Genomic DNA, 22,764 nt, shown 5'->3' with positions numbered 1-22,764 from the left:
TTACTTGATTCCTTCATATCTCTCTGATTAGTAAGAATATCTGTTGCTAGTGTAATTGAAAAAAAAGAAAACAACTTTCAGACAATATTTTTTTTTTAGTTGAGACAAATGTTTAAGAATTTTCTGTATAATTCTGAAATTTTAAAATTATTTTGAATCAACATCATCTCCCAAATCCTGACTCATGATTGTGGCCTGGAGTTGACCCTGGATCGTTTAAGGACATATCAGAGACTCAGTCTCTGGCAGGTCCTCCTAAGCAGTAAAGGCTTCAAGGACAGAGCCCATGATAAACTACCCACCCATTGCTCATGAAAAGAACCAACACCAGAAGATTGGTCCCAGGAAGATGATTAACTTGGGGGGTCATGACAACCCAAGAAAAAGACAAAAGTACAAAATGTATCATGATATAAAACTGGGAAGTACCATGATACTTGAGGAGGAAGCTAGATAGTTTAGTAGATAGAGCATGGGATGTGCATTTAGGAGGGCCTAAGTTTGAATCCTGGCTCAAACAATTAACAGTTCTGAGACCCTAAGGCAAATCAGTCAACCTGCCAGCCTCAGTTTCTTCATCTGTAAAACGGGGATAATAACAGCACCTGCCTCTCAGGGCTGTTGTGAGGATCTAGTGAATCAATATATATAAAGTGCTTTGTCAACCTTAAAGTTGCTTTTTCAATATTAGTTATTATTATGATGCCCAAGGAAAAATGACAACTTTGGGAGTCAGTTCATTCAGCAATTCTGATACCACATAGACCAATGAAGGTTGTTGACCAAATCCTGCAAGTGTTGACGTTCATGAGAAGCCCATAACTTCACACTGTGTAGATGGATCTCAGTAGAAGGTATTTCTGAGGTTTTCTACATGTGTACCCATCCCAGGGGACCTTGATGGCATAGACCAGGGAGGTCTATGGAGGACCTCTGACTTAGAGGGCCAAGGAATGAGCTCCAAAACCTCCATTTGAGGAGAGGTTCCAGCATAACCTTCTAATTAGTTTCCACCAGTTGCACTCCTTTTGGAATTCTTTGGACTGCTCTATCATTCCCTCACACCAGGTACCTTCTCTCTCCACTCTCTGCTTTTCAGTTTTGGTTTGTGTCTTGTCTTCCCCCATTACATTGTAAGCTCTTTGAGAGCACAGATTGCCTTCATTTTTATTTATTTGTATTCCTAGCACTCAGCACAGTGCCTGGCACTTAGTAGGTGCTTATTGACTCATCGAGGTACTATGTGAACTCAACCTCAGGCTTCTACTGTTTGGAGTTGTTCTACTGTTTTTGAGACTTTTTTGTGCCTTACCCCAAAATACCACAATGGAAAGTGTGACAGATTTGGGATCAGAGGTTTGAATCTCAGTTCTGTTACAGTTGATTCATTGTGCTTGTCATAAAAAAGGCTTACATTGACTGTCACTCTTGGGGCTGCCTTACATCAGGGATGAAGGAACTCAGGGGCATACAGGTATTTTCCAAGGGTTCTAAGCTTCAACAATCTCTACTGTGCTACTCACATTTCAGGAGTGGTGGGATCAGATCCTAGGGAGAACTACATTCATAGAGAATAGCACTTTTTACCTTTGCCCAATAGAAGAATGTTTTTGAAGCATTAGCAAATGAGTGTGCCCTTGACTCAACTTCTGGGACTTGTCAGAGCCCACTGACTTGTCTGATACATTGGCTGACGAGGTCAGAGTGAAGCTGATATGTTCAGACCGCTACGACATACCTTGAACTAATTATTCAAATGTGAAAAAGAAGGTAGCAAGGCATAGAGACTGGGAGGGCTGTACAGGACAGGAGAGTTTCTTTTCTTTAGCCTTTACTGATTTGTGTTTAATTCTCCATTAGACCATACCTTATTCATCTTTGTATTACACCTCCCCCCATCACCAGGACCTAGTACACGTGCTCTGCATATAGCAGGTGCTTAATAGATATTTGTTGATGGTGATGAAGCTAATGAATGAAAAAAAGAAAGATCCTATCCTCTATGAGCCAACTATCCTGCTGCTGATGGCTCCAGGCAGCGTATAGATGAAGAGCACCAGGAAGACAATAAGGATGATGAGAATGAAGGCAATGATTATGTACTTCTTGTAATTCCTCCAGATGAGGTGGTACAGGCACTTGAAGGGACTCAGGAACCAGGAGAAGGAGGTGTCCGGGCGGCTGGGAGAGAGGCAGCAAAGATTGGAATGAGTCAAAGGATCCCACTATTTTGCCACTATTTCAAGTGAGTGCCCGTTAGACTCAAGACCATTTCTAAAGAAGACCTTCTCGATCCCTCAAATCCAAAAGTTGCTATTACATGAGAGAAATCCTCAAGGGGTGGGGAAAGGGAATATTTTAAATGATGACCCTTGTCCCTACTATAATGACTAGAATGGTACCTCCACAGAACATTTTGCTGCTGATTATCTCCTAACTCTGGGTTTAAAAACTTCCATAATTTCTTCCTCCAATTTACCTGACAAAGCCTTATAGAATAATAAATGATAATAATAATAATAATAAATAACAATTATAATCATTATTATCCTCATTTTAGAGAGGAGGAAACAGGCTGAGAGGTTAAGTAACTTGCCTAGAATCACACAGCTAGAAAGTGTTTAAAGCAGGATTCAAACTCAGAACCTCCTGATTTCATGTCTAGAGCTCCAAACACTATGCCATGTTGTCCCTCAAAAAATAAATGAATTCATAGATGACAGGTGTTCAACAATGAATGTGCATAAACAAATACTACTTATCCACGTGTATGTGTCATTCTGCTAGTCTGATGTGGAGATTACATAGTTCCTGATCTCAAGGAGTTCACAACCTAGCTAGAGAAATTCAATAAATTAATGTGAAACAATAGGAAATGACCCAAAAAGAAGCATTAGACTCTTGGTGTAAGGCCCCCAAGGTCCATGGAATGGGTCCTCAGGCTTGAAAAGTTTTCCTGTTGAAGCATTCTACTAAACAAATTTATCTGTCCCTCTCTGGAGTGGGGGTGGGGTGCAATGACTAAACCAGGGGTGGGGAGCCCTTAAGTGCACTTTCAGCTCTCTGAAAGGACAGAAAGATGGTCTTCTACTCACTTGGGTTTATCCAGGGGTTCTGGTTCTTTCCGAGCTTTGCCAACCGGGTTTTTTTCAGCTTCCTCAGCAGTGACTAAATGTAACTCGGCTTCTACTTTACCCTATGTCGGGAAGAAAATATTTTAATTCATCTCTGTTACAAAAATCTCTTAGAAGAAAACCAGAAGCAAAGCAGACATCCCATGTGTATAGTACTTTCAGATCTGAACAACACTTGCCTCCCCATATAGGCACTTGCAGGTATCATTATCCCCATTTTATAGAAGAAAAAAACTGAGGCAGTGCAGTGCTTCTCTTTAAGGGCACAAAAATGATTAGGGAGCAGACTTGATCCCACAATCTAGTGTTTGTTTGTTTTCTGATTAGGAACACTGGGAAGTAATTTAACATTCCTTAAGATTCACTGCACATTGATGAACATCTGGCTCTGCCTCTCCAGGAAGATGACAGGGAGCACCAAGGAGTCAAATCAACAACCATTTGTTAAGTACCTACTATGTGCCAGGTATTGTGATAAGCTCTAGGGATACAAAGAAAGGCAACTCCTTACTCTCAAGGGACTCAGATTCTAATGGAGGAGACATGAAAATACCTATGTGCACACAAACTACCTACAGGATAAATTGGAAATAATAAGCAGAAAATTTGAGCTTTGAAGACCTGGAAAGACACACCCAACTAGGTACGTACTGCATTGGCAACAGGAGGAAAATATTCAGGACAGAGGTGTCTTGTTTCCATGTCTTCTTGTCTGTCTCTTCCCCATTGGGGGACAACAAAAGTAGTTACCTTCTGACACCGATCTGACCCTTGTTTTTCCGTTTGTTGGCAGAAACCTGACCTTTCCCAGTGGTTTGGGGAATGGGAGAATGGTGGCTCTCCTTGGTCAGCCTCAGGTTCTCCCTCCCTCTCAGCTAGCTGGCCACAAGGAAGGAGGGTAGCCCAAACCTGGATCTGCTCTGATCTGGAGATAAATCAAGTACCATACTTTCTCTGTATCTGTCTTTCTTTGTCTCTGTGTGTCTCTGTCTCTCTCTGTCTGTGTCTCTCTGTCTCTCTTTCTCTATCATGACAGGAATTGGGAAGAGCCAACCTAAATGACTCTAGAAAAGGCATTTTAATCCTCTTTACAGGAAAAAATTGTAATACATTTAGTATTATTGTTAAAGATTCTCTTTTCATTATATAGGAATCATTTTTGATAGCTTTATAAGCTATTAATTGAGTTAATAGTTTCCCTAATAGTCCATTTACTTGGGAGAGTGCTCCTTATGGAGTTAGTTTCCCCTAATTGTCTATGTGCTAATAGTTTCCATTATATGTCTTTCTGGAGGAAAATTGTGTAATTGGTTGGTGGAGCTCAATTTTGCAGAGGCTCTCTAGCCAAGGTCTAAATATGCCAAGAGTTCTGATCACCAACAGATATGGTGGTACAGCAGCTAGAAATTGGAAATTTATCAGGTACAGCAGCTAGAAATTGGAAATTTATCAATCTGCTTACCACGAGATAAGGATTGTGATTCCTCTCTTTGACACTTGAGAAGTCAGTGAGTTCAACCTCCTTTAACCCTTTGTGGGATAAAAGGACACAGTCACTTGCTGGAAGCAAATATGCCCAGAAGACTGCTGAAGACGTAGATTCCAATGGAAACCAAATAAAAGGTCCATAGAAAAGGATCCCAGACCTAGAAGTGGGAAAGACCTTCAGAGGCCATTTAGTCTAACTCCCCCATTTTACAGATGAGAAAACTGAGGCCCGGGGAGGTAAAGTGCTTGCCCAAGATTACAAAGGTAGTTAGTAGCTGAAGTAGAATTTGAATCTAGGACCTCTGACTCCAGAGATACCGCTCTTTCTCCTGTGCTTCCATGTCTAGAGGCAGCTGCTATTAAGTACCTCCCCTGTTTTGGGGTCTAATTCTCTGCAAGCCTACCCTGTGTGGGTGGGTTATTGATTATCCTAATGAAATGAGCTATCTTCGCACTGCCTCCCAGAATTGGCTGGATGGCCTTGAGTAGCCACAAAGCTTACGTAAAGAGTCAAGGAAGCAGTGGCAGAATCCTTATTGCAACGTTTATTGTAAAATTCCAGGATGTTTGCTTAACGATATTTAGGCTAAATTCCAAACTTACATCAAGAAAAGCATAGTAACTAAAGTTCTGGACCAGGAACTCAGGGTTCAAATCTTGCCTGAGACACTTATTAGCTCTGTGATCACAGGTAAACTACTTAATCTCATAGAGTCTCATGGTTTCCATGTATAAAATGGAGCTACTTCAGTAACTGGATGAATAGAAGTATGTAGAGAATAATTTTGCATATATATATATATATATGTGTGTGTGTGTATATAATGGTGGGGGGTAGGGGGAAGGAAGGGAAGAAAAAAAGAAATTTACTTGATAACTTTGTTGTGCATTTAAAAGGAATAGCAAGTTGTACATAGATTTGCTGTTTCATGTGCAATTATCTTTTTTTGTATTATGTTCTGAAAATGCTTATTTTATTCCACATGTTAAAAATTAAATAAATTTAAAACTATTTGCATCATGGCATTGCTATAAGCAAAGTACTTTGTAAATTTTGAGGTATGATATAAATGTAAGTTGTTAATATTATCCAGTGTCTTTCTGTAGAAGAATCTATGTCCTATATGGGTTCAGGCATGATTTTTAGGTTAATACACTTCCAAATGGAATTTAAAGCAGAATTATAGAATCAACAGCTTAGTTTGAAGGTTATCTGTTAAGCTAAGGGCATTTGTGAAGGGGAAGGAGAAAATGGGAAGGACAGGACACATACAGGATTTGGCTTTGCTATCTGTAAAATAACAGACATTGCCATTTAATGGTCTATTAGCATAATCCACTCACTGATTGAAACTTCTAGGAACCTTGAGTTTCTTCCTTCAGAAAAAATAATTTCTCATTAAGACCCATCCTTTTTATGATTGTTATAACACTTTTAATATATGTTCAATCATTTTTTAGTTGTGTCCAACTCTTCTTGACCCCATTTTGGGTTTTCTTGGCAAAGATACTGTATTGGTTTGCCATTTCCTTCTCCAGATCATTTTACAAATGAGGAAATTGAGGCAAATAGGGTTAAGAGATTTACTCAGGGTCACATAGCTAGTAAGTGTCTGAGGCCATACTTGAACTCAGGTCTTCCTAACTCCATCCACTGTGTAGTATATCCAGCTTTTGATGCTTACCTGCATGACATTGAGCAAGTCACCTCCCTGAGCCTCAATTCCCTCAACTGCAAAAGGAGTGGAGTTGGATCATATGGTATTTAAGGTCCCTACCAGTTCCAGATTTGTGAGCCAATGCTTTAAAAACCAGAAGACCCAGTTACTATTCCTGTGACTTTGGACAAGTCATTTTGCTTGTCTGAGCCTCAGTTTCTACATCAGCAAAATGGAAATAATGATGCTGGCACTGTCTCAGGGGATTTTTGTGAGGAAAGTGTTTTGTAAGTGGCAGAGTGCTAAATAAAGGAGCTATTGAACTTTTGTTACCTGTCCCAAAGGGTGCCAACCCATCCCCTCCACTCCTAAGTATAGCCAAATACGAAGCTCATGAGATTTAGAGCAGAGGTTCAGGCATAGAAAGTGTCTACCATAGCATACTAGTGCTGTCCATGTGACTTTCTTGGCAAAGATACTGGATAAAGTCTGATAAGACTGAACAACAAAACAGAATGCTAGAGCCAGAAAGGTTTCACAGATTTAATTCAACCTCCTCTTCCTACAGATGAGGAAAATTGAGGCTTCTCAACTCACAGGCACATCAAGTAATTTCCATTATCCCTAAGTTAAAGGAAATGAGGTCACTAAAGTTTGACTCAAATGAATTTTCCTTATGGTTTTGATAACTCCCTCCTGATGGACAAGCAAAGCTTTGAAAAACTAAGAACATCCCAATTTGTGGGCACTGATACTTCCTGTGTGCTTTTTTAATGCCCAGCCTGACCAGGTTGCTATGCTGAGAAAATGCTGCCTTTCACAGACAGGGCCGCAGTGTCAGAGGCACATCAATGTCAGAGGCCTCATGGTGAGGCCAGGAGGGCTCCAAGACAATCCTCATGGGGCCAAAGCCAAAGAGAATCTGGCTCTGGGCTCTTCAAAGCCCCAGAGCCCTGAAGGGTTTCATTAACTCTAGGGCTTAAATTACTATTAAGTGCACTAATTCTATAAAATGCTATTTTTATAGAATAACATTTCCCTTGCAGCACAGGCCACTTGCAAAACAATGCTCATTTGGATCAAAATTCAATGACCTCATCTCCTCTAACTTAGGGGTAATAGAAATTACTGGATATACCTATGAGGAGAGAAAGAGGTACATCAGGCAAATAAGCCACTTAACCTAAGCCTCAGTTTTCCTCATCTGAGGAAGAGGTTGAATTAGATATTTGAAACCCTTTCCTGCTCTGACATTCTATTTTATTTTAGTCATAATAATAATAGCTAGTATTTATATAGTGCTTTGTTTGCAAGGTACTTTAGATAAGTTGTCTTATTTGATCCTCACAACTCTGTGAGGTAGATGTTATTGGCATTCCCATTTTATGCATGAGGAAACTGAGGCTGAGAAGTTAAATTACTTGCTCAGTCACTTCTCACTTGACTGAACTACCTTAGGATTTCTCCCCATGCCCCAAGAAGCTCATTAGTAGAATAACCTTGTCATCCTGTAATATCTCATAAGCCTTGGTATTGAACCTCATCACTACCCTCTGCCTTTCTGATTGGAGGGTGGGGGTCATGAACTCCAACCCTCTGTTTAAGGAGAGACTTCAATAGAAATCTATCCTGCCCTATAGGAAAATAGAAGGGGAATGGGATGAGAGAAGGGGGAGAGATAGAAGGGAGGGCAGATTAAGGGAAAGGATATTCAGAATGAATGCCATCTTGGGGTGGGGAGAGGGGTGAGATGGGGAGAAAATTTGGAACTCAAAATCTTGTGGAAGTGAATGTTGAAAACTAAAAGTAAATAAACTTAAAAAATAATAAATTTAATGTAAAAAAAAAAAAGAAAAACAATTGGCATGCTGTTTACATAATAAACTATTCATGGATGGGAAAAAAAAGGAGAGACCTCAACTCAGGCATGTCCTCACAGTCTTCCTGACTCAGAGGTCAATTCTTTAATCACTACATTGTGCTGCCTCTCATTTCCACTTTATGGGCAAGTAAACTGAGGCTAAGAGAGATGAAGTAACTTGCTTATATTCTCACAGCTTGTAAGTATCAAAGCTAGGACTAAGTCTGACTCCAAGTCCAGTGCTCTAATGTGAACCTTTTTGCAATTAGTCCAATGCCAACATTCTGAATTCCTGAGGGCATCCTTGGGGAGCCAACAGTGGGATTCACTAACAGTCACACTGAGCTGTCCCTGCAAGCCTACCTGTCCTTAATGGAAATGTTATTTTGGGGAGGTGAGTGATGTGACAGGTGAAAAACCAGGCTTACTTCCATCATTTACTTGACACAGAAAAAAGGTCTCTCTGACCTCTCATTCTTTTTCCCTCCCCCCAATCCCTATCGGGGCCAGGGAAGCCCTACTACCTTACTGCACATTTGTTCCACATGAGCAACCCTCAGTGCTGATCACAGGAAAGGCAAGGCAAGGCAAGGCAACATCCGTTTATTAAGTACTTACTATGTGCTAGGCAGTCTGCTAAGTGTGTATGTTTGTAATAGGCTCTGACATCTACCCTGATGAAGCAAGGAGAGGTTTATATAGAGACTGGCACACTGGAGTTAATTATGAATTAACTGTAAATCTAACCTACTCAAGTATTTTGTGTAAGCTCATGACCAGAGTTAGGAGAAAACATCTAGGTGCCCTAGGCTAGGTTTGAAAATTGCATTCCATCTCTCTCTTCCTGACTCCAACATCCGGTCCCTTACCATGTGCCCCTTCCTCCCACCATACACATGCACAAAATTATATAAGTTAGAAGGGACTTCAGAGACCTCCTGTTCCAATTAAGAACAACATTCCCATCCAGCCTCTCACTTGAAGACTTCCAGTGACTAGAACTCATTATCTCCCGAGCCAGAACATTATAGTCTCAGAAAGATAAAATGTTAGGATGTTTATGCTGACATAAAAACTGAAATCTGCTTCTCTCAAGCTTACAACCATTATGTCTGTTTCAGCCCGGTGGGTCCAAGCAGAACAATTCCCTTTTCATATGATACCTCTTCTAATACTTGAAGATGGATGATACGTCCCTCCTCCTGAGTTTTCTCTCCTTTTCTAAATATCCCCATTTTCTTTATCTGCCATTCCTATGACAAGGTCTCCAGTTCCTTTGCTGTCCTGGTCACTTCTTTTGGGGGATATTTGCTTGCTTATCAATGTCTTTCCTAAAACATAGCACACAGAAATGTCCAATAGTCCAGATATGGTCTAACTAGGGCATAGGACAGTATTTCTTTCATTTTGGAAGATGTGGCTCTCTTATTTCAACCCTAGATCATATTAGCTTTTTGGCTGCTGTGTTGACCCAGATATAGTGAATGTGCAATTAACTAAAACCTATCACTGTATCTGATATCTGACATTGGGGATGCCCAATGCTGTGCTGACCCTGAGTGGCACAGGCTACATTCTTTTAAGAGTAATGCCATGGATTCTTTCTGCAATGTATTTGAAACTGAACCAAGACACAAGGCTATCCTGGATGGTAACGAAAGTCTGTTTCTTTTCTCTGGTTTGAATTTGTGACAAGTGAAAATTCCTGAGAAATCGAGTTTCTGGGTAAATTATGATCAATTTTATTAATCACAGCTAGCAAGTAATCAACAAAATTAGCTAATTTGTTCCTCTCAGTGAGCAAAGAGACCTAACCTGTCTTTAAATACTTACAAAGCCTTTGGAAAAGGGGGTTTGCCTGAGGGTGAAAATCAACTCTGATTGACTAATAAGTGATGAGAGAATGACTATTAGAATGAGAGGTGGGCTTATTCTTATGATGGCCTGGAGGACATAACTCTGATCATTCAGCCTTGGTCAAAGAGACTTATCTATACCTACACCACTCCATGTAGGATAATCTAAACAAAAGGGGGAATCCAATTCCACCTAGATATGTCTGATTAAAACATGGACCAGAATGCACCAATTCACCTAAACTAAAATTTCTTCATCTTTTGATCAGATTTAAGTTTTCCCAGTTGGGTTGTCTTGCCTGATATTTCATTTCATTGTCAGCCCTGTACTTCAGAGGCTGTATGAATAGCCTACAGAGGTTGATTTCTAAATGAAGAAGAAGAGGAAAAAAGACCTTAGTCTCAATTCAATAATTGGCTATTAAAATATGAGAGAAATAATCATTTCTCTCAAATTATTTTTGGGTGAGTTCAATGACCTCATCCCATAGGTATTGCTTCTCATGTCCTGGACCAGTGTTCCAATCAAGCTCCCACTTAGGGATAAAACAAAGAATAAAACATGAGAACATAGATGACCCAAGGAAATCACAGTGATGTCTTATGTGTTTGTGTTATGCTTTCCCCTACTGGATTATAAACTCCATGAGGGCTTTATGATCTTATATGTCCCACAGTATCTGGCACTAGGTCTGGCACCCAGTAGGTACTTAATAAATCTTTGCTGAATTTTAAAAATTGAGCTGAACTTTTTTTAAAGTAACAGATTCGGAGCTAGAAGAAACTTAGAAGTCATCTTGTCCAAACCACCCCTCCCCCTCAGTTTATGGGTGAGAAAACTGAGGGCCAAGGAGGAACCCAAGACCCTTCATTCCTAGGGAGGAGCTTTGGGACCTTTTATTATGTAGATCACTGCTTTGGAGGCACTTTCTCTGCCTAGTTAATTTTGTTTATTCATTCAACAATTATTTGTAAAGCAGACTCTATGGTCAGGCACTATGCTAGATTCTGGGGATGCAAAGACAAAAATGATAGTCCTCTCTAGAAAACCATCCAGGACTATGTTTTTTAGCTATGATCATCATTCCATCACATTTTTTCCCAAGCTCATTTTGTTAGAGGTTAGATTTGAACTTAGGCCTTCTGACTCCCTATTAAGCATTCTTTCCACTTGACCATATTATCATAAATAATACCTGCTTTTAAGTTCCAGAGATAAGCAGTTTGCTCCCTGCAGCGAGGTGGCACAGTGGATAGAGTGCTTGGCCTGGAGTCAGGCCAACTCATCTTCCTGAATTCAAATCCAGCTTCAGACACTTACTAGCTGTGTGACCCTGGGTAAGTCACTTAACCCCATTTGCCTCAGTTTCCTCATCTATAAAATGATCTGGAGAAGGAAATGGCAAACCACTCCAGTGTCTTTGTCAAGAGAACTCTAAATGAAATCACAAAGTGTTGGATACAATTGAAAATAACTAAACAACGATAACATAATACAACAGCTAATACACACACCCACGTTGTATTATGTACATCTGAAAATAATCCTTCAATACTCCAATGGATCTTGGATCTTATCAATGTATTTCTTCCATCAATGGAAATCACAAACTATCCATGCTTGTCATTTCTGTGAAGTTCTTGTCCATGATGTCCCATGAATGTGACACAGGAAATCTGCCCAGTATTATAAAGCAACAGTTTTCAAAAGTGTGGTCTCTAGGCCCAGGGAATTACCTAAGACCTTTTCAGGGGTGCTCTCAGTCAAAGCTATTTTTATAATAATATTATGATGTTGTTTGCCTATTAAAATGTCCCTCTCTTTTCCAATTACAAATCTGTGTGAGGCCAGTTTTTTTTTTCATATACTTCAGCCAAAACAACAAACTGAAATAGATTGAATGCAGAGGCAAATATTAGAATCCAACTGTCTTCTATTGTCAGACATTAAAGAAATTTTCAAGAATATGTAAAACAATGCTACTCTTCTCATTAAATTGACTGGTTTTGGAAAACATAGTTATTTTTCCATTAAAATGTGTTATTTTTGTTAACATGTAAGGAGCTTATTATTATTACTTTAAATTAATTAGCAAATATTTTTTAAATTTATCAGATTTCTAATATGGTAAATTTAGATAGAAATGTTACATAAACAAAAGCTCTTTGGAGTCCTTAATAATTTTTCAGGAATGCAAAGGAGTCCTGAAGCCAAAAAGTTTGAGAACTACTATTTTAAGATCTTTATTTAAGTTCCAATGTTGCAAGGATACCAACGGAACACATAGGTGTCCACAGGTTATCCCTTGCTTTCATTACATGGTCTACCCATCTTTTTCAATCATGAATTTCTTGGATGATATCTTATATATAATTTCTCTTCTAAAATTTCTTGTTTGTAATGTGTTGCAGTTGATATGCATTATCTAGGACATTGGGCTAATTGCATCAAATCCCAGAACTTTGTAGAACTTCCTCAATAAGATTTATAATCACTAAAAGGAGTCTGGCCTAGCTATCTACAAAGGAAAAACAAAGTGAATGAAGAATGCCTTTTGTCCAGATTCAAAATAAGAGCAGCAATGGCAGTAGCAATAGTAATAATAATTGTAATAGTAATAATAATAACATATTTTACCTAGTAAAATTATAGAAGGGACCTCTAAAGTTATCTAGGCCAAACTATACCTGAATATCTCTTCTAAAACATCTTTGATCGATGGTCAATCCAAATTTCACTTAAAGATCCAGTGATTATGAGCTCACTACCTTTTGGGGCAGCCCAGGAGATGTCCAAAGCATTTCACATGCATGACATAGTGTGTGAGCCTCAAAATAGCCCTATGAAGTAGACTTGCCAAGGACTTGCCCAAGGACATAAATCTTAAAAAATGACAAAACTGAGAATTAAATGCAGACTTTTTTTTTTCAAGGCAATCAGGGTTAAGTGACTTGCCTAGGGTCACACACCTAGTAAGTTTCAAGTGTCTGATTTGAACTCAGGTCCTCCTGACTTCAGGGCTGGTACTCTATCCACTGCACCACCTAGCTGCCCTATAAATGCAGACATTTTAACTTCAAAGCCAGGGTTCCTTCCATTAAACCAAATTTCTGCCATCCCAATAATGGATAAAGACTTTCATGTGTTGTAAACTACAGGTTATTACAACCCTGGGACAGATCATTTATTTGTATTGCATTCTTAGCCTTCTCCCAGCACCTGTAGATAATATGATAAGACAGTCATGGCATAATTGTACATTATTTAAGTATTTGTTCAAGGCTGAAGTCAAGTAATGCCCAGTGAAAAGTTAATACTAGAAGTTTTAAGGTCAATTCACACAGAGCCAAAGCTATTTAGAGACTGTCTCCAAAATAATTAACCAACTAAATATATTGAACTGTCAAAAAAAATTTTTTGTCCAGACCTTTAACTTAAATAGTGTAGGGAACTCCTAGTATAGACACTCTTCCCTCAGGCACTAAGAGATTTATGTAAAGTTCTCCCTCTTCATTTACTTACAGTGAGCTCTCCAGCTTTGACAAAAGGCCACCAGCCCCTCACCCGCTTCTGCTGGAATATAGAGATTTTGTTCTCCTCACTCAAGTTGCCAGATTTGGGAAGATCACAGGCCTTGGCAGATTTTGCTCCTCGAGGGAAGCCATTGAGGTTCATCTCTAGAGAGCCTAGAAAGAAAAACCCATATAATTTAATCACAGCAGTAAGAATAGTTAACACTTACACAGCACTTGAAGGCTTGCAAACTGTTTTAAATATTTAATCTCATTTGATCCTTGAAAAATTCTGGAATATCAGTGCTATTATTCTAATTTTACAGACAGCAAACTGAGACAGAGAGGGATTAATGAACTGGTCAGGTGCATAATAGTAGCCAGAGTGTGAAAGCGTGACCTAGGACTCCACAGATGAGTGTAAACTACCTTGGGTAAATGTAAATAGCAAAAGAAACTACAACTATCTCATGAGAACACTTGCACATTACCCTGGGCCATCCCTGGCATTATGCCTTCTTTGTTCTCTTTCTATATAATACCTGGGGTTGGTGTGGGGATCCATCAATCTGTCCTCCTGCTGCCAGGAATTGCATCTCATGAGTAAACTCCCCTAATCAATACAATTAACTCTAATAAAACCTATTAATAATCAAGCTGGCATAGGCTCATCTTTCTTCAGCATCTCAGTACTCTCTCAGAGGGTCTGTGTCCCTACAACATATCAGGCCCCTTATACTTGGCCTTATAATTGGCATACCTGGCCAGGATAGTCTGCCCCCCTACAAATCTTATATCCTCACACAGGGGTCATATAGCTAATAAGTATGTGATGAATGATTCATATTCAAGTCTTCCTGGCCCCAAGACCAGAACTCTAACCACCACATCACCCAGTGGCCTCTTTAAAAAAGAGGTTTTCAAACAATTTCTTTCATTCAACAAGCTCTGTACCAGGCACTGTACTTTATGGTGGCATTATAAGGATAAATGTGATCACAAGCTCTACAAAACTTTGAGGAATATGGTTTTCAAGTATGAATTACATTCCTTAGCTTCTGTAAGGTAGCTCAGCTGCTTCGATTTCCCTCCCTTCTTCTACAGAACAAAAAATTACCCTACAGGTTCTTTAAAGAGAACAACACATCCTAAATGTTGAGAGAGAGAGACAATGCAGTTGAAGAGTTTAAGAGAAGGAAGTCAACTTTTCCCAATGAGATATCCCATAGTTCCATACTGTAGGTCCTATTCTGGGGACACCCTCAAGATTTACTGCAAAGGTACTGAAGGATAAAGTATCTTCCATTTGTATAGCCCTTTAGGTGTTACATTTGATTTGTGAGCAGTTAAGAAGAGATGTGAGCACTATAAGCCACAACGGGTTTGTTAAGAACAAATCATTCCAGATTTGCTTCATTTCCTTTTTTGACAGTTAATAGACTAACAGATCATGGGAACATCACAGATATAATATATCTGGTTGCTGCAAGGCACTCAGCAAAACTTTTCATGATTTCCTTGAAGATGGAGAGAAGACATCCAGTTGACGTCCCAGTTAGGTGATTATGCAATTGGTTGACTGATGAAATAAAGACTAGTGATTTTTGGATCAGTGTCGACCTGAAAGGAAGTCTTGAGTGAAGTCTCCAAGGATTTGGTCCTTGGTCCTATTCTGTTCAATATTTCAATTAATAACTTAGAAGAAGCTTAGCAAATTTGCAGCTGACGAAAGTTTGGAGGGACAGCTAGTAAACTGGATAACAGAATCCTGATCTGTAGGGACCTTGACATGGGAGAAGGGAGTGCAATGAATTTAATAGGCTGAAATTTAATAGCCAGGCAAGTCTTAAACTTAGGTTCCAAAAATCAACTCTATTAGTATAGGATGAGGGAAATGTGATTAGCAAGAGAGCACATGAAAAAATTTGGGAATTTTAGTTACATGCAAGCTCACTAGGGGCAGCTAGGCTGTATAGTAGATAGAATTCCAGGCCTAGGGTCAGTAGGATTCAAGTTCAAATCTGACTTCAGACACTTACTAGCTGTGTGACCTTGGGCAAGTCACTTGCCCAAGTTTGCCTCAGTTTGGTTTGGTTTGCCTCAGTTTCCTCAACTGTAAAATGGGAGTAATAATAGTACCTATCTCCCAGGACTGTTTTGAGGATCAAATTTGAGGATAATAAAGTGCTTAACACAGTGCCTGACACATAGTACTAAATCAATGTTAGCTATTATTACCAGTAGTCAGCAGTATCCTGTGGCTTCTTAAAAACTAATGCAGTTTTAGGCATCATTAAAAGATGTCTAGCATCTCGAGCAAGAGAAGTAATAATCACATTTCACTGTACATTGGTCAGACTAATTTTAAGTATTGGATGTTGTCCTGGACACTGCATTTTAGAAAATATATTGTCCAGATGGAATGCAAATATAGAACGGCGAACAGTCACAGTTACAAAATTGATAGCCTGAAGTTAGTGCTATCTGGTGGCCAAATTACCCACAGCTGGTTAATTAATTACTGAATCATGTGACAGCCCACTGCATCCTGCAGACTGGGGAATGAAGGGTAAGAAGCCAGGTACAGGTGGATCTAGCAATACCAATCTTCACCCCTCCTCCCATACCACCTGTCACACTCTAATTATCTCATTTGATCCTTATCATAACTTTGTAAAATAAGTAATGTTATTATCTGCATTTATAAACAAGGAAACTGAAGCCCCTACAGTTAAGAGACATTTTTGCACAATAAGGCACAATCTGCTTAATAAGTGGCAGACCCAGGTTTTCTGACTACCAGTCAGGGTATGCTGGAGTTAGCTTGTATAGAGATTGTTCAATTTTCTGTATGAGCAAGTATTTATACCTACAAATGCTACAAATCAGGCCTTGATTTATTACTTTTATTGATTATGTAGATTTAAAAAGTGATGGATAAAGTGTTAATAATGCAGATTAAACTTAAAAGTTTGCCCCTTGTACATTTTCCCCTGGAGAGCTGGTTGTTAAACCTTTACCAGATTACCACTGCTTCCAGGCTAGTGCTCTTTTTTTACTCCCTTGGCTACCTTTTCTGAAAGTCTCTCTGTCTCCATGTTTGAGAAATACTAACTCATGAAAATGAAGGAGTGATATCTAAAAAATAAAATTAAGAAGTGAGAGGATTATACTGGGAGAAGGAGAAAGGGAGAGGTAGAATGGGGTAAATTATCTCACATAAAACAGACAAAAAAAAAGCTTTTACAGTGGAGGGGAAGTGGGGGAAGGTGAGAGGAAATGAGTGAATCTTATTCTCATCAGATTTGGCTTAAGGAGGGAATAATATGCATACTCAACTGGGGGGATAATAGAGGGGAGGGCAGATTGGGGGAGGGGTAATCAAAAGCAAACACTTTTGAGGAGGAACAAGGTCAAAGGAGAGAATAGAATAAATGGGGGGCGGGATAGGATGAAGGGAAATACAGTTAGTTTTTCACAACATGACTACTATGGAAGTATTTTGCATGACTATACATGTATAACCTGTATTGAGTTGCTTGCCATCTCAATAAGGGTGGGTGGGGAGGGAGGAAGGGAGAGAATTTGGAACTCAAAGTTTTAAAAACAAATGTTAAAAATTATTTTTACATGCAACTGGGAAATAAGATATACAGGCAATGGGGTATAGAAATCTATACTGCCCTACATGACAATAGAAGGGGAAGAGGATAAGAGAAGGGCAGGGTGATAAAAGGGAGGGCAGATTAGGTGTATAAATAGCATTTTTAAGAAGTTTAGCAACGGACAGGATAAGAGAGATGAGATGGAAGCTGGATTCTGTAGTATAGCCAAGGGAAGGTTTTTTTTCCAAATTGTGAAGAAATGGACATATTGAATTATTGAATGAAATGTGGGTTATTACACACCTGGGGAAACTATAAGAACCAGTCTAAATTTTTATTTAATCCTAGGCTTGTAGATGATGATAAAAAAAATAGTTACAATGTAATTGTACATTACATGGGGACCCACAGGTGTTAAATGTTAAATGAAAAATTAATTCCAAGGTGCTCAGAGACAAACCACATGGACTTCAATCTGCCTCAGGGACCATGAGGAATTATCCAGAACACATGGAATGTGTTAAGATGTGGGAAGAAATTCAATAGAGAGTCATGTAGCCAGGGTAGGTCTCATTTTAATTAAGCAGTTTTGTTAATGATTCTTAAAAAAATGGTCAAGTCCCCTTTAATTAAATGTGTGGGTCACAATCAACTGTATTCTGCACATTCCAGGGAAGGCAAGTAAATGCTCAGATAAAGCTTGAAAAGGTAGAGCTGTTGACAGACATTGAAATAGAAAACTGACGCAAGAGATGAAACTGAGAAAATTATCCAAAGCAAAGGGACTGATGAGTAATAAAATGAAGAATAAAGAACAGAAGGAGCATCTGATTTGAGTTGGACTGATAATACCAACAACTAGAAGGAAAATGCATAGCAAGCCTGCGGTGGTTATTCTGTGAGAAGCAATTTACTCCTAAGTCTGGGCCTCTAATGGTAGCTAGGTGGCCCAATGGATAGAGCACCAAACCTAGAATCAGGAAGACTCCTCTTCCTGAGTTCAAATCCAGCCTCACACACTTACTAGCTGTGTGACCCAGGGCAAGTCACTTAACCCTGTTTGCCTCAGTTTCCTCATCTGTAAAATGAGTATCTGTGCCAAGAAAACCCCAAATGGGGTCACAAAGAGTTGGACATGACTGAAAAATAATGCAACAACAACTGGGCCTCTGGGCTGTTGGGAAATGGTGGCCAACTGGAAATATTTCATAAAGAAGCCAACACATTGATTAAAAGCTGGAAAAAATCACTTTTTGAAATTATCTTGTCACAGTTGGGAAGGCAGGACTATTGATAGGTAGAATAGGAAGGTGGCAGCTATTGGTAAACACCCTGATGAGGCACCAGACCCCTTCCCCTCTGAGACTGCCAACCTACAAAAGCAGCTGTGACCCAAACTTTCGAGAATCTTTATTCTATGGAGCTGTCTATGTAGTCAGGAGGAAGAGTAACAGAACCAGACGGACCCTGGATGACAGAGGAGCAAGCAGAGCAGTTTACTTATCTAGATACTTTTTCTGTGCTGGTCATGTATGCCTCTGGCGAGAGTGTATTGAAAGCTGCTGGAGGACTTAAGACAGAATATACCAGAGAGCTAGGGAGTAGTGGCTCTGTCACAAGGTCAGTGATACATAGTTAGTTTATCTAGGACTGGTGACCTAAACTAAGCAAGGATAGCTAGGTGCTCTGTTACTACCTCCCGGCTTCTTGTGGGTTTCACCTCCTTATTAATCATTTTCTGGTCCTTTTTACTCCTCTAGTTGAAAGGTCATTCTCCTTGGCAGAGAGAATAGAAACAAAATAAGAATTAAGTAGTTCTATCTTCTGTCTGATGTCTATCACCCTGCCCTATCCCTTTTGTCATCACTCCCTCTTCCTCGATGTAGCTTAAAGGAAAAAAAAAACATCCTTCATTTTCCTCAGTTCATCTCCTCAGTTTCAGCACTGTGGACACTAATACATACTACAGAAATGTACTAAATATGATTATGAAGCAATGAGTCTGAGTGTAAAGTTGAATTCCGTGGTTCTGTCTTAAAGAGGTCTTTGGAACAAAGCTCCATGGACTATAATTCTGAGGTCAGCCCTTTGAATGAAAAAAAAAAATCAACTAATGACTCCTCTTTTCAAATAGTAATTCGCAATTATACTGTCCTTTAAGATGTGCAGAGTTCTGTCACCACACTATGAGGTAGGTAATTCACACATTATTTTCTGTATTTGCTATTTTACTGGTGAGATAATAGCATGTGAGAGTTAAAATTACTTGCTCGTGATCACACAATTATTAAGTGTCTGTGGCAGGATTTGAATCCAGGCCACCTGTCTCCAGTGCTATGCATCTTTCCACAATGCCATTTGGGGTTTTTAGAAATAGGATCGTAAGAAATGTTCAGGGCAGTCTCATCTTAAGAATCCATTTTGGATGTTTTCTGGGAAAAGGCCCAATTGTCATTCCCCACAAAGTTCAGTGTGACTTCTCAACACTGCCCTCCCCCCTCACCCACTGCCTTGTATCTCTTTCCTTCAACCAGCTAATAAACCTTTATGCTATTTTTTGAAAATCGCAGTCAATTCTTCTACTCCCACTGGTTGTAGCTCATGGTTATAGATGTTTGGACTAGAGTAACTGGCATTTGACCTTGGCTACCTTAGAACAGATCACTAATTGTCCTAAACTGATGTCTAATCATGTCACTTCCCGGCTAAATAAATTTTGCAGACTTCCTACTGACTTTTTGGTAAAATATTATTTCATCTTTGACTCTCTTTTGAAAAAAATGTATTTTTGTTTAAGTTTTATGCTGTATGTAATTATCAATACAGTAGTAATATGAATATTTATAAAAATAAATATATATATATAGGGAGATTTGCTCAAAAAATAATTTAGTGGGTGAAGAATCAAAACAGTTTGGAAAACTTTGGTATAGAAGCCTTAAAACTTTTGATAAAAGTGAACAAATAGAGGAACTAAGTTCAAATTCCAGTTTTGCAACTTATAAACTGTAAATTACTGAGAAAGTTACTTAACAGTATATTCATGTCATACTTCCAGCAATTCTTCCAAGTGAAATTCTCTGTTTAATGGTGTAAATTCATATTTAATTTTACCCCACTACTGCACACACACCAAAAACAGTTTTGTTAATTTCTGAAATATGTATTTCTTCTCTGTATTAAACTTATAATAAGAAAAATGTTTCATTCGATATTTGAAAGAAATTAGGAAGTATGTTAATTTTATAATTGTTGAATAATGATTAAAGAATTAAAATTTCGTTCTCGAGAAAACAAAATAAAACAAAAAAAGAACAGATCACTAGATTGAAGTTATGGATCATCTTATTTCTCCCTTCCTCCCTCCTTCAAGAAGCCTTCTCTAACCCCATACCCAATAAGTGATTTTTTCCCACTCTCTTTTCCCATAGTGCTTTGCTAAGACTTCTTTATTTCTCACAAATAGTTATGCATATATAATATGGGTATATATCTATGTATATATATATATACATATATATAGGTATATGTATGTGTGTGTTTCTATGTGTTTGTATGTATATATGTGTACACACACGTGTATATGTATGTATATATACATATATGTGCATATATATACATATATATATATCCTCCCTTTTAGACTGTTAGCTCTTAGAAAGCAGGGTCTATGTCACAACTATTTCTGAATCCTCAGTGCCTAGTATGAACCTTGCATACAGGAACAAGATACATATTGAACTAAGTTGAACTGCCTTCAAAATCCCCAGCAGATGGGAAGCTCTTTTATTTTTAGAGCTTTTTAAAAAAAAGTACACTTGATATCTTCCCTGAATAATCCATTTTAATATTTAGTAATTATCATTGTCATGGATTGAGGGTTCTACTAACTGGTTAAATGTTACTTGATTTCTCTGGGGCGTCCTCAGTAAAATGAAGGTATTGGCTTAGGTGATTTCACAGTTAACCTTCTAGTTCCAACATTATGTATTTTATGCTCCAAAGCCCATCTTGGATTGAAGCTCTCCCAGGGTCTGAAAGTTTATCTTTCCAGACTTGGTTCACATTGCTTCCTCTTATGCACTCCATATGTAAGCAACCTGGCCTATTTGCTGTTCTTCACATACGGCCTTCTATTTCTCACCTCCATGCTTTTGTACAGACTTTACTCTGTGCCAGAAATGCTCTCCTTTCTCTTTGCCTCTCTGAATCTCTAGCTCCTTTCAAGGTTCAGCTTAGGCACCACCTCCTACACGAAGCCTTTCCTGATTCCCACAATTGTCTCTACTCTGCCCAACTCCCAACATCACTCTATGCTGTACCTGTATATCTGTTGTATACTCCAAGAGAATGTAAGCTACCTGAGGTCAGAGACTGCTTGTTCTTTGTCTTTTTATCATTAGAACCTAACATATCTTGAATTTGGATTTTAGAATCATGGATTTAGAGATAAAAGGAACCTTAGGGGTCATCTACTCCAATCTCCTCAAAAATGCCTGTTAAATTGAACAGAATAAAATTTTTAGACCACTTGTGTTTCATATAAAATGTCTGGGATCCCACCCATGGCAACACTAGCTCAGTGGGAAAGGAGAAGATCGATATGAAAATGTGGCTCTTGCAGAAAGTGGTATCTGAGCTATGTCTTTAAAGAGGCCAAAGATGTCAAGAAAATTGACATTGAAACTTGGTTCCAACCTTCAAAAGGCCAGTGAGTGTGGAGTTCCTGTTTCTTTAATCTTGTGAAACAAAATACATCTTTTCAAAATACCATGTTCTTCAGGAATCCTTCCAGGTTCCCCCAGTCACTTGAGCCTTTGCCTTCCATCCACTCAGTCTGAGATCTGCATATACCTAGTTAGTTATCTTCCGCATTAATATTTAAGCTCTTTGAGGGCAGGGACTTTTTAAAATAAATGCTTTGCCTTTTCTTGTATTATCAACGCTTAGCATAGTGCCTGATGCATAGTAAGCACTTATTGAATATATGCTTATGGATTGATTGATTTAGTAGAAGGTTGTGCTTGAGCCAAGTTTTAAAAGAAACTAGGGATTTGCTTTCCCCATAGCAACCCAATAAGGTAAGTAACACAAATAAATATCATTTCCATTTTAATAATTTAATATTTAAAAATTTTAATTTAATAATTTTCGCTAGTGCTGTAATGTTTGTAAAATGTCAAGAGTTGGAGGTGAGGAGGAAAAACATTCCAGGCCTAGAGGACAACCAGTGCAAAGCGCAAGAAGCAGAAGATGGAGCATCCTGTTCAAGGCCAACAAGTAGGCCAGTGTACCTACAGCTCAGAGTGCATGGAAGAGATTCAAGTATAAGAAGATTGGAAAGGTGGGGGTGGGGCAAGTTGGGAAGGACCATAAGTGCCAAACAAGAGGACTTTACATTTAATCCTGGAGGTAACAGAGAGCTCAGAGGAGTTTATTGGGCATGGTCAGAGGTAAGTTTCTTGGGAGCAGAGACTGGTTTTGTTTTCATATTTGTATCCAGAAACCTGGCACACACAGTGTCTGGCACAGAGTTGCTACTGTTGCTTGTCCTTTGTTTTTGAAGAAAACCAATGACATCATGGGGTGATGTCTTGACTTGTACTTGATTTGGATTTAAGTGAGGCAGAGTTGTGCAAAGTCATCAGC

General features: G+C 38.9%; 1 protein-coding gene across 1 annotated transcript in view; it reads right to left on the bottom strand.

Moving 5' to 3' along the window:
- Positions 1-1,169: 1,169 nt before the first annotated feature.
- Positions 1,170-22,764, bottom strand: part of LOC114030668 (fer-1-like protein 6) — a 193,435-nt gene continuing 171,840 nt past the window's right edge. Inside the window, exons 38-40 of the mRNA XM_027845519.1 lie at positions 13,521-13,684; positions 3,096-3,196; positions 1,170-2,181 (exon numbers count right to left, since the gene is read on the bottom strand). Of these exons, the coding sequence (XP_027701320.1) occupies positions 2,001-2,181; positions 3,096-3,196; positions 13,521-13,684 (446 nt within the window). The 3' untranslated portion in view covers positions 1,170-2,000. The remainder of the gene's footprint in view (positions 2,182-3,095; positions 3,197-13,520; positions 13,685-22,764) is intronic.

The sequence above is a fragment of the Vombatus ursinus genome, unplaced genomic scaffold (assembly GCF_900497805.2).
Source record: "Vombatus ursinus unplaced genomic scaffold, bare-nosed wombat genome assembly UNPS02014973.1, whole genome shotgun sequence".
NCBI classification, from domain to species: Eukaryota; Metazoa; Chordata; class Mammalia; order Diprotodontia; family Vombatidae; genus Vombatus; species Vombatus ursinus.
The sequence above is the reverse complement of the archived record's forward strand: the minus strand, read 5'-3'. Positions and strand labels throughout refer to the sequence as shown.